This window comes from Monopterus albus, unplaced genomic scaffold (genome assembly GCF_001952655.1).
Source record: "Monopterus albus unplaced genomic scaffold, M_albus_1.0 scaffold23.1, whole genome shotgun sequence".
Taxonomy (NCBI): domain Eukaryota; kingdom Metazoa; phylum Chordata; class Actinopteri; order Synbranchiformes; family Synbranchidae; genus Monopterus; species Monopterus albus.
Window position 1 is genome coordinate 1,302,225 of NW_018127903.1, and position 14,320 is coordinate 1,316,544.

Sequence of the window (14,320 nt, forward strand, 5' to 3'; positions counted from 1 at the left end):
CACCCACACACACACACACCCACACACACACACACCCACACACACACACACCCACACACACACACACCCACACACACACACACCCACACACACACACACCCACACACACACACACCCACACACACACACACCCACACACACACACACCCACACACACACACACCCACACACACACACACCCACACACACACACACCCACACACACACACACCCACACACACACACACCCACACACACACACACCCACACACACACACACCCACACACACACACACCCACACACACACACACCCACACACACACACACCCACACACACACACACCCACACACACACACACCCACACACACACACACCCACACACACACACACCCACACACACACACACCCACACACACACACACACATGCAGCCTTTCCCCTCTTGTTACTCTTGCACACGTTTTTCACCTCATTCTCCCTTTTCTCTGTCTCTTTCTCACATCATTATATTCCCAACTCTCCATAGGTACTATACCTGCTAATTACCCACAATGCCACAGTCATTATTTTCCCATCTCTGCTGCTAATTTGCTCCATACTCCCCCCCCCACCTCCAGCAGACCCATCAGCTCCCAGACAGCTTCTAGCTAGCTTCAGCTCTCTGTCTGCCTTAAATGTGAGTAAAGAAAGAAACAAAGATGGAAAGGGAAGGGAAAAAAGGAAAAGAGATGGCAAAGGAGTGCACGTCCCAGACATTGATTAGAATGCAATTGCAAACAGGTGTTGTTGAGGTCCACTTTTTAATTGTGTGCACAGAAACATGTATGCGATCACGTGCACACAAACTAACTGACTCTAATAACCTCTTTGGTAATTCCAAATATGTAATTATGTACATTTAATATTTAATCATTAGACCAAATGAAAACAATCTTGTTCCGTGCTGATCAGTACATATTACAGAGTGTAATGACTAGGGCTGCAGGTGGGTTTACCCAGTGTGTGGCCTGAGAGCAGGAGGGGGCTGAGAGATGGAGAGAGATTGGTCAGCCAGAGTTTGTGTGAGTGAGTGAGAATGAGTGAAAGAGCTCCTGTGTAATTTCAGTAATTTGTTTCTACTGTTTTCTTTGCAAGAAGGAACAGTGGGATAATATGGTTGTGTGGTATCTTTGTATTATTTTTGAATCTACTTCAGCTCTCACTCTAACACCATTAAGTACTTATTGGCATTTTTGCAAGATTGGAACCAGTACTGCCCAGGCAAAAGATTCTAAACCCAATGAAGTTGTTTAGGCATTCTGTGACACTGTCCTGACACTTCTGGCTCCCACTGAAAGGTTTCTGAATGTAAAAAGTATAAAGGCTCTTATCCACTAGATTTCTTTCGGTCCACACTGCTCACCATCGCCCTAGCAGAAATTGTGCTTTGGATGACTTTGGAGAAGGAGCAGAAGGGAGAAGCAGGGAGGTCCAAAATGGTTGTTTGTCAACGTGCGTTGATGTTGTTAGATTCATTGTTTCCTGTGTTGGTCAGACACTGGGTTTGTGTTGGCACTGGGACTGTTATTGTGGCTGCAGCACACTCCTCTGCAATGCTCTGCTCTCCCTGCTTCTCATTACAGTGAATAAACACAGGGCAAGTATTGGATCAAATAACTTTTGAGGAAGCAGGGGTGCGTGTGAGTTTGCATTTGTGTGCGTGCAGCAGTGTGTGTGTTTGTATGCATGGGTGCATGCACTAATGTGTGGCTTTGGTAAGGATTGTGAGTTGTTATTGTGTAAGTAAAGGAAGAAGCTAAACTGAACAAATTCTTACAACTTAAGTTACAATTGCAAGGCAAACAGAGCTACTTATGAAATGGAAGTGGCGTGGCTAGTCATTCACAGTGTTGTGTAGGAGGCTGTCTAACAGGTTTTATGGTGATGTAAACTATAGCACTTAATCAGCATTCTGTTGATTGGGTAGCAGGAACTTGCCTAAAACCACATTTTGCTTTAACTCATTACAGCCTTTGGAGTATAGACTCAATGTATATATACAAAAACATGCTGTATATATATATACGGCGATCAGGCATAACATTATGACCACCTGTACATCTGTATGCACTTCAGTGCAACATTTCTGCCTTAACATTTGTGTTTATGAAGCTTAAAATGTTTCAGCTTTTGGTGAGATTGTCATAAATGGATAAATTCAATTATATGTTCATTATTGGGGTCATAGTTAAAGGTGGTGTTGTACTGGACTACATTGTATTCAGAGGTGTTCCTAATAGTCTGACCTTCTCATGTATGTGGCTGGGGAGGACAAAAACATGGAGACACCTCTAAATATAATGTACCGTAGTCCGGTACAACACCACTTTTAACTCTTACTGTAACCTACTGTCTCTTCCTGTTAGATCCATATAAATACACTGCATGGCTCTGTCTGTCTCTCTCTGTGTAAATATTATCTGTCTCTCTAGTTACTGTACCTGTCCACCTATCAATCTACATGTTTTCTGTACCTCCCACCACCATTTTTATTTGTTTTTAGTTCTTTTTGATAATAGTGAGCTGTCCACATTTGAGTGAATGTCTGGTTTTGAGACTGTCTAGAGGACATTTGTATTTCATCTTTTCTGTGGGGACAGTATAGATCACTATATATTCACAGACAAAGAGTACACACCCTGAAATGTCCCTTGACAGTCGTGGCTGAAGGATGTTGGCAACAGGTGTGCAACTGGGATGCCGTCTTGACAGTCATGGCAGATGCACACATAACATAACACACACAGTGACAAAAACACACAGACAGTATGGGGAAACTGTGGAAAATAAATAAATAAACTAAGATTCTGTATGAGAGCTGGTGACAGGAAGCTGGTCTCACAGGGCAGTGTGCTCCACTGCAGCTAATTAACCCCAGGAAATAATTGCAACAGTATGCAAATGCTGTGTAGATAATTCACTGCACTGCCATGCCAGGTAGTCAGTCGCTCTGTCGCTTCTCTGTTGCTTGCTGTGGAGGGTGCTTGAAAAGGGTGTATGTTGGTGTTAAAGATTTGGTGCTGGATTCAGCTGCATCATTTACCTCCATGAAGATGTTAAACATTTAGTATGTTTCTTAAAATGATTACTGTTTTTTATGGTATGGAAAAGCAAACATTTTGCAGTCAGCTGATATCAGTAATTTTAAATGTTTTGTTCTAGTAAATGTCAAAACACACATTTAAAGGTGCCACGGTATGTATGGTAGAAAACCCTGCCTAATATCTCTGTGTCAGGCATTGTTAGTACAGGGTGGCTGCAGAGGTGGAAGTAAAAGGAGAGCGGAGAACAGGTGGAAGCAGCAGAGTAGAAAAAGAAGGTACAGTAGAAGACAGCGAAGCAGTGATGGCGGAGGTAGGCTAATGAAACAAGCTTCACAGATGAAGGATGACATGGCAGAGGAGAGAGGAGTGAGACTTCAAAGGACTTTGATGTCACAGACTTTCAGACATGCAACTCTGCTTTAGCCAGAGCATCCATGCTCGCAAGGTAACCCACATGCGCACAAGCACATGCACAACACTGATGGTGGAAGGGCAGGACAGAGTGGCGTTGCCTACTCATACATCACGCTCTGTGAATGAAGGTGGGTGCTAATGTAGCAGTAAACACAAACACCGACAGGTTAATTTACCTCGAGACAAACACAGTCTCAGAAGCGCACATCATCAAATAACACAACCACTCACACGCACTTGTACACAGATGAACGTAAGTGAAAACATTTCATCGAATCACATGCTGCTTTAATTTCTTCTAAAAGTAAACCTTTTTTCCTGAGGAGGTAGAGTGGGTCCTCTCCTAACCGGAAGGTTGGGAGTTTGAGTCTTGGCTTGTCCAGTCCACGTGTTGAAGTGTCCTTGAGCAACACAATGAACCCCCCAGTTGCTCTCGGTGATGTCACCGGTGTGTGAATGGGCAAATAGCGTGAAAGTGCTTTGAGTGTGCTGCAATGCATAGAAAAGCGCTATGCAAGTATAAGAGCATTTACCACTACCAGTTACCAGCTTTATGAGAGTGAATGTTGAAGTACAGTAATTTTCTTTCTGTGATAATATTCTTATTTAGTAAAATTCCAACACATCTATGGAAACTAACAGGATAGTCTCTGAAGACACCTCATCTGTCCTTTACTTCTTGTCACTAATGTTTTGGAGTCACAGAGAACAGTTTGACACTCCATTAAGAGATGAGGTTCCATTCTCTGTAGACTATGTATTTGCTTGTTGTGAGATATTCTTTTTTTTTACATTTACATTTGTATGCTAATGAAGCTAAAGGTTTGTGTGTGTGTGAATGCCATGTTTGCATCCAGTATAGTGCTATGTTACAGTAAATACAGCATTGCAGCTGCGTTGTGACTTAGGGATACAGGTGTTTCTAGTCTTCAAGGCTCTATGTGTAGCGTGCAGTGTGCTGTTGATTTCTGTCGTGTACCACACAGTTTGATAGGAAATCAAAGTCTAGAATCAATGTCACAAGTTTATTAACAGATGCCCTTTTCTCTTCCCTGTACTTCTATTATTGTTCTTTCCAGCCCTGGATAAGCGCTTACATCTGTGGTTAATTAAACAAGTCTTCTCGTTGCATACTGTATGTGTGTTCCTGCAAGTGTGTGTGTATCACTGTGTGCATGCAGAGGAGAGGAAAAACCTACTGTATGCAGGTTTATTTATTTGTGATTTTAGGTGCAAAACGGTCTCTGGGTTTGCATGTTTTGTATGTGTATGTATATATTTTGTCTCTGTTGCTTTGACCGTGCCCTAGTGTCTTGCTGCTGTGCCTCTGCTGGCCTGTAGGTGTGCCATAGATTCAATGTTGGGTTACAAATTAAGATTTAAACATTATGTCACCAACCCTTTTGAGTTTTACATTTAGGGAAGTTGCAATATGCAAGACTTACTGTTCTGTTGAGGTGTGGCTCATTATAGGAATCACTTCAGGTCATTACAACTTTTTAGTTACATTTTTTTTTTTTTTTGTCTGGCCCTAGGGTGCAAGTTTTGATACTGTAATGTTACATTTCTGACAGCTCTACTTATGCTTCAGCGTCAGTGGTTGGACACCTTAAATGTTTCTTAATTGCACATAGTTTGTCGACACTGTCCAAGCTCATATGTTTTCCCTCAGTCTTTCTGGTTATGGATCTAACATTAGAGTGTCTCCTTTGTGTTTCAGGAAAATAGTTCCTCTGAAGATCACGTGCTGTATGTGTGGGATCACTTTGTGTCCAAAGCCGCAGCCAAGAATGTCTTCATCATGGCTCATAGCTATGGAGGGCTGTCTTTCGTTGAGCTGGTGAGTGTTTTAGTTTTCCGCTTATCCTTCCTACCTCCCACTGGCATAAAGACACCCTGAGACACACAATACACTCCTGTCAGCACGATCACTCACATGCATGTTCTTGTTTGAAAATCTAAATTTTCCACTCATACTCATGTTTGCAGTACTACAATACATACAAGACCCATAAAACATATTACTCTGCAAAAAAAAAAAAAAGAAAAACTTCTCAAACTTGCGCACACATATTTACAAAGATGCTGAACCAGTCACCTCGGGGAGACAATCAGCGGAGTGATAGTGTGTGAAACATGATGGAACAATTAAAAATAAATTCCATTTAGTTTCTTTGTAAAAGTACTGCTTCTGTAAATAGCCTGGTTCATCCTTGTCCTTGGGCACTATCCACCTCCTCTGCACATCAAGAACAAGGAAAAAGAGAGGGCAATAGTGTATGACAACAGTGGTACTGTCAGACCAGATCTGCTGCAGAGCAAACAGCTCTACCAGCTTTAAGATGGACAGACGGTAGGTTGAAATATGGTAGGAGGGAAGTGCATTTGAAAGAGTAAATGGTGCACTAGGGAAGGTGAAAGTAAAAGTTTGTCCTACCTTTTAGCTTTATAACCCCACCCTTTAGCTAAATGGGTCTACAGTGTGTCTTTTGCAGCTTATGTGAAGGGTTCTGAGGTTAATACCTCATTTTCTAGTCTTTGGTTTATTGTGATGTCCTAGTGGGACTCTACATCACACACTGATCCTCACTTTCTCTTCTGTTAGTGTTTTAATCACTGGAGTTACCTAATAATAAAGCTTGTGGACAGAAAGCCAATAGCAACACAGTGAATTCTCCTTACTGGGTCAGAATAGCATTTAGGAGCCATATTTAATGGTGGGGAAATGTGTGTTTGTACCTTTCTAACTTACTTGCTGCTTGATTTATCATCCAGTCTAATGTGTATACAAGTGACATATAGAACAACGAAAAGCCGTGTATCTGTAGTCATTAAGCTTCAGAAGGGGTAAACCCTCCCTCTGGATTTTCGTACCATTGTATTTAATTCTAATTCTTCAAGTATGATACAGTACCTGTATGTAGAACACACTATGTTGTAAAGATTCAGCTTGCAGGGATGTGACAGTTAGGGTGCAGACAGTGTTTACAGATCATATAAAGGTACTTTGTGTTTTACCTTTTACTTTTTGTGCACAGTTTTTAACTTCATAAATTTTCTGACAACTTTCATTTGCTGTGCCACTGAAATACAATATCCCCATTTGAAAAATTGACCTCATTTTCCTACAAACAGATGCTATGGTTTTGGAAAAAAAATGCTGACTATGAAGTTAGACTATATAAAAATAATTGTGCATCTCCTGGTAATCTCATCTTACAATAAAACATCTGTCTGCATCATATTAAACAAAATAAATAAAATAAAGATTTTAGTGATGGTTTGTTCTCTTCTGACCTGAAACTTTGTGTATCTTTAATCCCCAGCACTCCCTTGTATACCGCTAACTTGGCTCGGCGCCAGGCTTATTGCTAACATGAGCTGTTTTCTCATGTGACCTGGAGTTGCCCTTTCACACATGTAGCACACGCCAGTATATAGTCTGTGTCAGACTTGTTCTCACTTACTGGAAATACTCTGTTTAGTCCATAGAAGTAGTGGCGCCTGAATAAAGTGTGCAGGGTGCAGGACATGATGCAAAATGTCCGCAGTCATATAGTTGGTTTGTAGTTTGGTCATTAACACTTGAGTTGGCCCTTAATGACAGAAACTCCAGGATCTTGTTGTCTCTCCAGTTTTTTGTTGGCATCTTTGAGTAAATAACCCTTTTCCTCACCCTTGGATGTTTGTATTTTTTTTGCTTCATCACTCACATGAAGAAACATCATCAGTTCTCTGGCTAATAATGTGCTCAATTCACACATGGACTCAATCAAACATTACTTTGTACTAGGGAGCTGGCAGGGTAAAGTCTGTTTAATATCCAGACCAAGTGATTCTGGCATTTGTGTTTTCACATACAGCTCCTCTGGGTGATAAGTTTGGGGTTGCAGTACATGCCTGAGATGGTCAGTGCTGTGCTAGATGCATTTAAAGTACAATTACTGCAAAGGATGACACTGTTTTCAACTCTGCTAGTTATCTGTGATCTGAGAGCTGGGTCACACTACCAATCAGCTGGTTTCTTGGAATGAAGGATTTACTGCTAGACTCACCACATCCTACATTATTTTGGACATATCTCTGCTTTTTTCATAAGACGGGGAGAAGGACAGAGGAGGCAGAATGAAAATCTGCCTAGTTGGGGGATAAAAGGTGGCTACTTGTCCCACTGGTGTTTTCAGGAATATTTTATTTTCTTTCATTTTCTTTCACCTACTCTTTTTTGTTTAGTATTTTGTAATTTTAATTTGGCTGCTAAATATTCATGCAGTGTTTTGTCCATGACAGTCTCACAATCTCTTGGGCTTTCTTAGTGTGACGAAGATTAGCTATTCTCCCTATTTGTATCTTTCTGTCTCTCTGTGTTTCCTTCAGTCAGATTCTCTGTGTGTGTGTAAAGGCCTCAACAAGGTTTGACTGCTTTCTTTTACTGTATATGATGTCCTTGTCATGTGAAAACACCCATTCAACGGGTGTGCTTATATACTATATAAATACATAGCATATGGCAGATGCAGTATTGAACATATAATTCCAAAACAGAGACTTGGATGATCCTTGTGGTGACTCGAGGTTGTCCCAGTTTCTGATGTCTATCAGTGTCCTGGCACCAGCGCAAACACATAAGCACGTTCATAGTTTTTGTTAGTTACTCTCAGTCACTCACCTCTACCTGTCAGTAACTTTGACAAGTTTATCGAGGTGTCCAGGTCAGTCATGTTGAGCAGAGTCTGAAATATAGCTTCTGTTTCAGAGCATTGTTCATATAGAATCTCCCCTCTCACAGACATGCACTTAGCAGCAGCAACATATAAATATACATTTGGGATTTTAAGTAGCCACTGTAAATATATATATATACTGTATATGTTGTTTTTTTTACTTGATATTGCTGTTTTTGCACTCAAGACATAAACATGGGCACACTCGTGCATATGCAAGCATACACACATACATATACACATTCAGCATCTACTTAATTGAGGAGAAAGTGGTCCAGCGGGACGGGATGGGGGGTGTGTGCACATGAGCAGGCAAGTGGAGAGTGGAGCCTTGCAGGATGAACCATTTGACACATGAGAAGACCCAGAGAAAACAAGCTGTCTGTGGGTTAATTACTACTCCCCTTTGCAGTTAATAAATACATTTCTGATCAAGCACATCAAAAAGGCCCGCCATTAATTTCTCCTGCCCACTCCCCTTATTCCGGAGCATGTTAGCCCCTGTTTGGAGCACTCGAGTGTTTCATTGCAATTTGATTTCTTCTAAAACACTTCACAGTGTGTACAGACTAATTATAGATACATCAAAGAGTAGCTAACTGCCTTTGAATGAGAAAGTGAGACAGAAAGAGAGACTTGCAGAGCAAAGGCTGCTTACTCTTCACCCCCAACTCTTTCACCCTTTTCCCCTCTCGATCATAAAATCCATCCATCCATGTCAGTTTTGGGAGTTCTCTCTTTCTCTCAGCCTCTTCCTAAGAGTCTCTACTCTTCTCTGGCGTCTGCTTTGGCCCATCTGTTCTTCCCCGTTCCTCCTTCTCTGTCTTTGTCAGCTGTGTAGTTTCACAGAAAGATGGAGCTTTCCCCCCAATCTTACTACTTAGTTTTGAACCCATTTATTCCTATATTCGCTTCAAAATCTAAGAGGCTTTGGCTCAGCTGTGGACTGCATTTCTGTGGCTGTCTCTCCAGGTTATACACACAGCACACATACTGTAAACTGGCCATACTTAATTGTTTTTCAGGTCCGTATCATGCTTTCTTCACCTGGGAACAAAATCTCAACTGAGAACGTACCAGGGCGAGGGAAAGCGATAGTGCGGATAGAGCCATACGGAGTGAGGGCCTTCATCTCTCCCCCCACTCATACTGTCTTTTCCTCTTTCTTCATTGCCAGGAGTCCAGTGGGTGGGTGGGGTAATAAGTGTAAGTGGTGGTAGTGGTTGTGTTGAGGAAGGGCTGTCTAATCTACACTAACCTTGCCACTCACAGAGTGAAAAGGGAGCACTCTTATTGGATAGGACAGGGCAGCATTATATAAGGTCTTATGTAAGAATGCATCTGTCTCCCAGTACACGAATGTGTGGGTGCCAACCAGACAAGCAGCCAGCCGCCATAACAGTCTTTCAAAAACATGAATACAGATTTTAAGGGAACATGCCACATACTGTACATATAGTACATGCTTGTAAAATATCTGTCTGTACGCTTTCTGTATAGTGCCATCTGTTTCAAACTATGATGAATATAGCCAGCTTTCTCTCTGTTGTCCACGGTTTCATGTATATATGGATTCTGGCTAGGTGTCAGATGTGGGAAGAAATGCTTACGGTGAGATCAGTGAGGGGATTGCTTCTGTCCTTTTGGACTTCATCACTGTACCACTGTATGGAGGATGTATGGAGAGATATGAAACATTGCTGGTTGAATCAGACTGAGTTGGAGAAGCTGGTTTTACATATTGTTCAGAGTTTAGGAAGGGATTGAATTTCCCTGCTGTGGCATCCCCAGATTAAGTTAGAGGTTTTTATCTTGTATGGTACGGGAAGATGCTTCATGAACAATATGTTTATTTCAGCTGCACTGTGTGTAGTGGGCGCCTAATAGGATTCACAAGTTGAAGTACAAGTAAGGAAAAGTAGTTGTACTTATATTTTCTGTCCTCTTAAGATTTCCTAGTCATTGACCACAGAGAACATTCCAAACAAAGTCATTGCAATATCTGTGTGCAGTACAGCTGTTTTATATTTTACTTTCTTTGCATAGTCAGTCTTTAGGTTTGGGGTAGATAGTGCTATTAAAAAGAGAAACAAGGTAAACAGCAGCTCAATAAGGAGCCAGCAAATGCAACACAAAATATAAATAAGATAAATCTGAAGTTGCTTGAAGTTCCTTTATGGTGGATGTTAGTGCCTGCACCATACTGAATGCACAGACGTAAAAGTGATATTGATCTTCTTACAGTATCTAAATTCCAGTCAGACAGCAAACAATTCAATTCCCTAAAATGTTTGAGTACTCCTTTAAACTGTGTCAAACTAAGTTTCACATTTATACCTATTTGAAATTCTCTTCAAGGACCAGTGTAACCTTCACCTGAGTTTATCACTGCACAAGCAAAAATCACTTTAATTTGCTGACAAAATCATTCCAGCTGTGAAGACATCCATACACAGGCTCTGAAAATCCCCTCATCTAATGGTGTATGCATGTCTCAGCCGCCTTCGAAACTCTGAGTTCTAGCCCATCTATTGCTTCTGGAGGGGATGAAGAGAAGGTTTGTTTTTATCTCAAGGTTCTCCATAGCTGGCGGGCTTGCAAGCAGTGCAGTAGTAATGCAGTTTCCTGTGTGTGTCTGTCTGCATGCATGCGCCGATGTGAATGCGAGTGTCTGTCTATCTCTGCAAGCGGCTGCACACATATCGTATGGGTCGGTCTTCTCCTGGGTATATGTGTGTGCACCTATGCACATCTGTGTGTGTGTGTCAGCCCTAGCCTGGAGAAGCCTGTATCGTCATGAGCAGAACAGCTTGGTGGAGAGCAGCTATCAGAGCCATGTTAGGGGAGGAGAGGAGGAGAGGGTGAGAGGCAGTGATAAATGGCTGGGGCACACTAGCAGAAATTAGTGGAGCCGTATGCAAAGCTGTGGCGTTTTGTTTGATGTGAAACAAAAGGACCACCATGACAAAAGTGCCTGCCAGCCTGCACAGCAGGACAGTAGCCCTCAGGACATACACCACCACCACTGAGAAAGTGTGTATGTGTGTGTGTGTCTTGGTACGCACTTGCATGTGGTATTGCATGTGTATCCTGCATGGTCCTGTTTTCTTGTCCTGTCTATATTACGTATATTATCCCTTTCTGTGTATTTGTGCTTTGCTCGTAATGACAGACGGTGCCTAGCCCTTTGTACACCATGAAAAGACATGGTTTCTTCCTCAGTACAGCTACAGAATATTTGCTCTATTAAGCGGCTGAAATATAGACGTCTAATTTCTTTGTGAATGAATAGGCATCTTAGAGAGCTGCTCTCCTCTTAACATAAGGATGTAAATTGAACTGTTTAAATGTCACGGCCAGCAAGCTGATTTGATTTGAATTGATTTGCTTGTTTCTTAAAAAAAAAAAAAAGAGAGAGAAAAAGACCTCCCTTTCCAAACCTTAGCTGCACTGACAGATAGACCAAGGTCTTTCTTTCCACCTCAACAACACATTGTAGGGCTTCTGAATTCTTGTATCTGCTGTGATTATGTACAAATGGCCTTCATTTGCCATCCATTTCAAAGCTGTAGTGCTGCATTGTGACTAGAGGCAGATGACGCAGACCAAATTACAGTGGGTTTGCTGCCTGAAAAGGATACTCGCACAATAGGCTTTGTGAAGTATTCCCTTCAATACGTCGCCATTATTCTCACCTTTGTTGGTGTTTCTTTCTGTGTTTCAGGAGCATCTTTGGTTTCTAGATTACATTTGTGGTGTTGGAGAGGAGTAGGGGGTTGAAAATACGTTACTCACCTCTGGTCTCTTTTCAGTATCTAGGGAAATTGCCTATGTGTGAGATTGCAATTTTTTGTTGTTTGTTGCATTTTGGATTGTCTTCATTATTTATTCTGTCTTGTTTTATTGGAGTACAGCTGCAAGACAATTAATCTGTCAGAGCATAAACATTAAGTGTTAGTTTTTTGGGGTTAATTTGTAATTTTTCCTCAGCCTCTTGACATTTCACATGTCCATGCATTAGTCTTTTTAAGTCAAGTAATTTCATAATGTCTTAGTTACCTGAAGGGAAGCAGCTGGCGTAAAAGGCAGTATAACATTGCTATAGTTGGCCAGAATACAGAACGGATGCCATTTGTCCATCGAGCTCCTCTTCCTTCCTCATGCATCTTACTTGCTGCTAGCATCTTCCTGTCTTGTGATTTGTCAAACGTCACACTGTTTGTCATGCATCACTAACCAACAGCCACTAACTTGCTAGCTTATTAGTCAGGAGTTGGTGTCTTATCAGTGAATAAAATGGTTTTCCAGATGTTTTATATCTACAGTATAATGGATTTGTGCCCATTCAGTCCTTTATCAAAAGCATGTTGCAAACGATGTGAGGATCCTGATATTTTCTGCCATTTTGCTAGCATGCATACCACTCTGCCCCGACCAGCTAACTTGGAACTCCATCGCTTGACTTTTTATTCGTTTTACTAATTTGGTAAAGTAAATGTTAGAGACTCCTGGAGGCTTATTACAACAGAGCTATCTTCCTGAAAATTGGTTTAAGAGTAATGTAGGTATAGCTAGATAAAGCATCTATATGTTTCATTGTTTTTCTTAGCTCCCTGACATTTGTTCTTTTTTTTAATGGCCCAGGGTTATAAAGGTCGTCTGTGACACAGACAGTAGTTAAAAAGGATTCAAGGCATCACTTTGATTTGCACACTATTTAAAATCTTGGAGATACATGCGTTTTGTTTAGATCAAACTTTCGTGTATCATGTGCAGACATGGAGCTGTTAACTTTCACTTTGGGCTCTGACACTAGAACAATCAATACATTTTAGGAATGCTTCCAAACCTTGTTTTTCATTTCAAAAAATCCATCCTGTCTGTATGTCTTCTACTGCTTTGACAGTAGTTCTGCAGTATATTTCTCCCCTACTTGTTCGCCTTTTGTCTTGTCTTTCAGTTAGCTGTTCGAATACACAGCTGTTTGTCATTTTCTGCGTACAGAGAAAAAAGTTATCTTTATCATCAGTTACCTTGTGCATAATTATGCCTTGCAAAACTTCTAATTGGTCGCTGATACTTTTGCTTGATGCCAATTTCAGACTCTGGTATTTGAGGGCACGACTAAATGTCAGCTGTTTGTTTTGAATAGTTAGTCTTATATGGCCCTTGGCCTGACCACAATCGAGCATGTGTTCATCAGTTCACGGTTACCCACTTTTCTCCTCCATACCACAAAACACACAGATGTTGCCATGGTGATGTAATTTAAAATCATTACATTTCAAACAAGTATTGTTGAGGAGACTATTCTTAAGTCTCCTCTCACCTTTTTGTCTATTTCTTTTTTCACCCTGGTGAAAAGGAAGTGAGAATCCATGTGTCCTCAACGTGCCATTGTGCACAGGTTCTTTTTAATCTCTCTTGTCCTGCCCCGTCCACCCCGTACCCTCTCTTCAACATGGGGTCATTCTTGCCACTTTGTGATATAAGAAGTCAAGCTAGTTGAAGTTCATTTGAGTTCAGTAAAATCTTGAGGGATTCATCATTACATATTTACTGGCCGAGGCTGATCTTGCTGTAAGGTTCTACCCTCGTCCCATTGATCTAGTGCGCATGTTCACTCCCGAGGTTACGGGACGTGCTTCCATTAGCATAAGGCCCTGGGCAAGGTTCTTTCTACCATTGATTGGCCTGTCCATGAGCGCCTCGTGCCTTCTCACATTGATCACTTTGTTTTTTTCCCGGAGACAGTGCTACTCAGAGTTCAGCTGCAGCTCTAACACATCAGACCTGCTGGAGCGAGAGGGATCGACAGAGGGAGAAGTAGGAGACGAAAAAGAAAGAGAGAACATAAGATGGGGACAAGTGGGAGTCAGAGGGGATAGATGGAGAACTTCAGCAACAGTGTCTTTATTTTTGCATACTTTCCTTCGACGGCTGGTACTTAAGCTAAAAAGGTAAAATCCGGTTTTGCCCTGTGTCCTTACTACTTCAGTTTGGGCTTCATGAGCTGGCTGCCTGAATAGGCCAATGCAATATAACAATATACACTGCTTTTAAAGGAGAAAACATGCATATATGCAATGAAACACACAGAACACTAAGCACTCACAGAC

General features: G+C 41.5%; 1 protein-coding gene across 5 annotated transcripts in view; it reads left to right on the forward strand.

Moving 5' to 3' along the window:
- arb2a (ARB2 cotranscriptional regulator A) overlaps window positions 1-14,320 on the forward strand; it is a 142,880-nt gene that overhangs the window by 61,527 nt on the left and 67,033 nt on the right. For all 5 annotated transcript variants that reach the window (XM_020594637.1, XM_020594638.1, XM_020594640.1 and 2 more), the window contains one exon: window positions 5,198-5,317. In XM_020594637.1, the coding sequence (XP_020450293.1) occupies window positions 5,198-5,317 (120 nt within the window). The remainder of the gene's footprint in view (window positions 1-5,197; window positions 5,318-14,320) is intronic.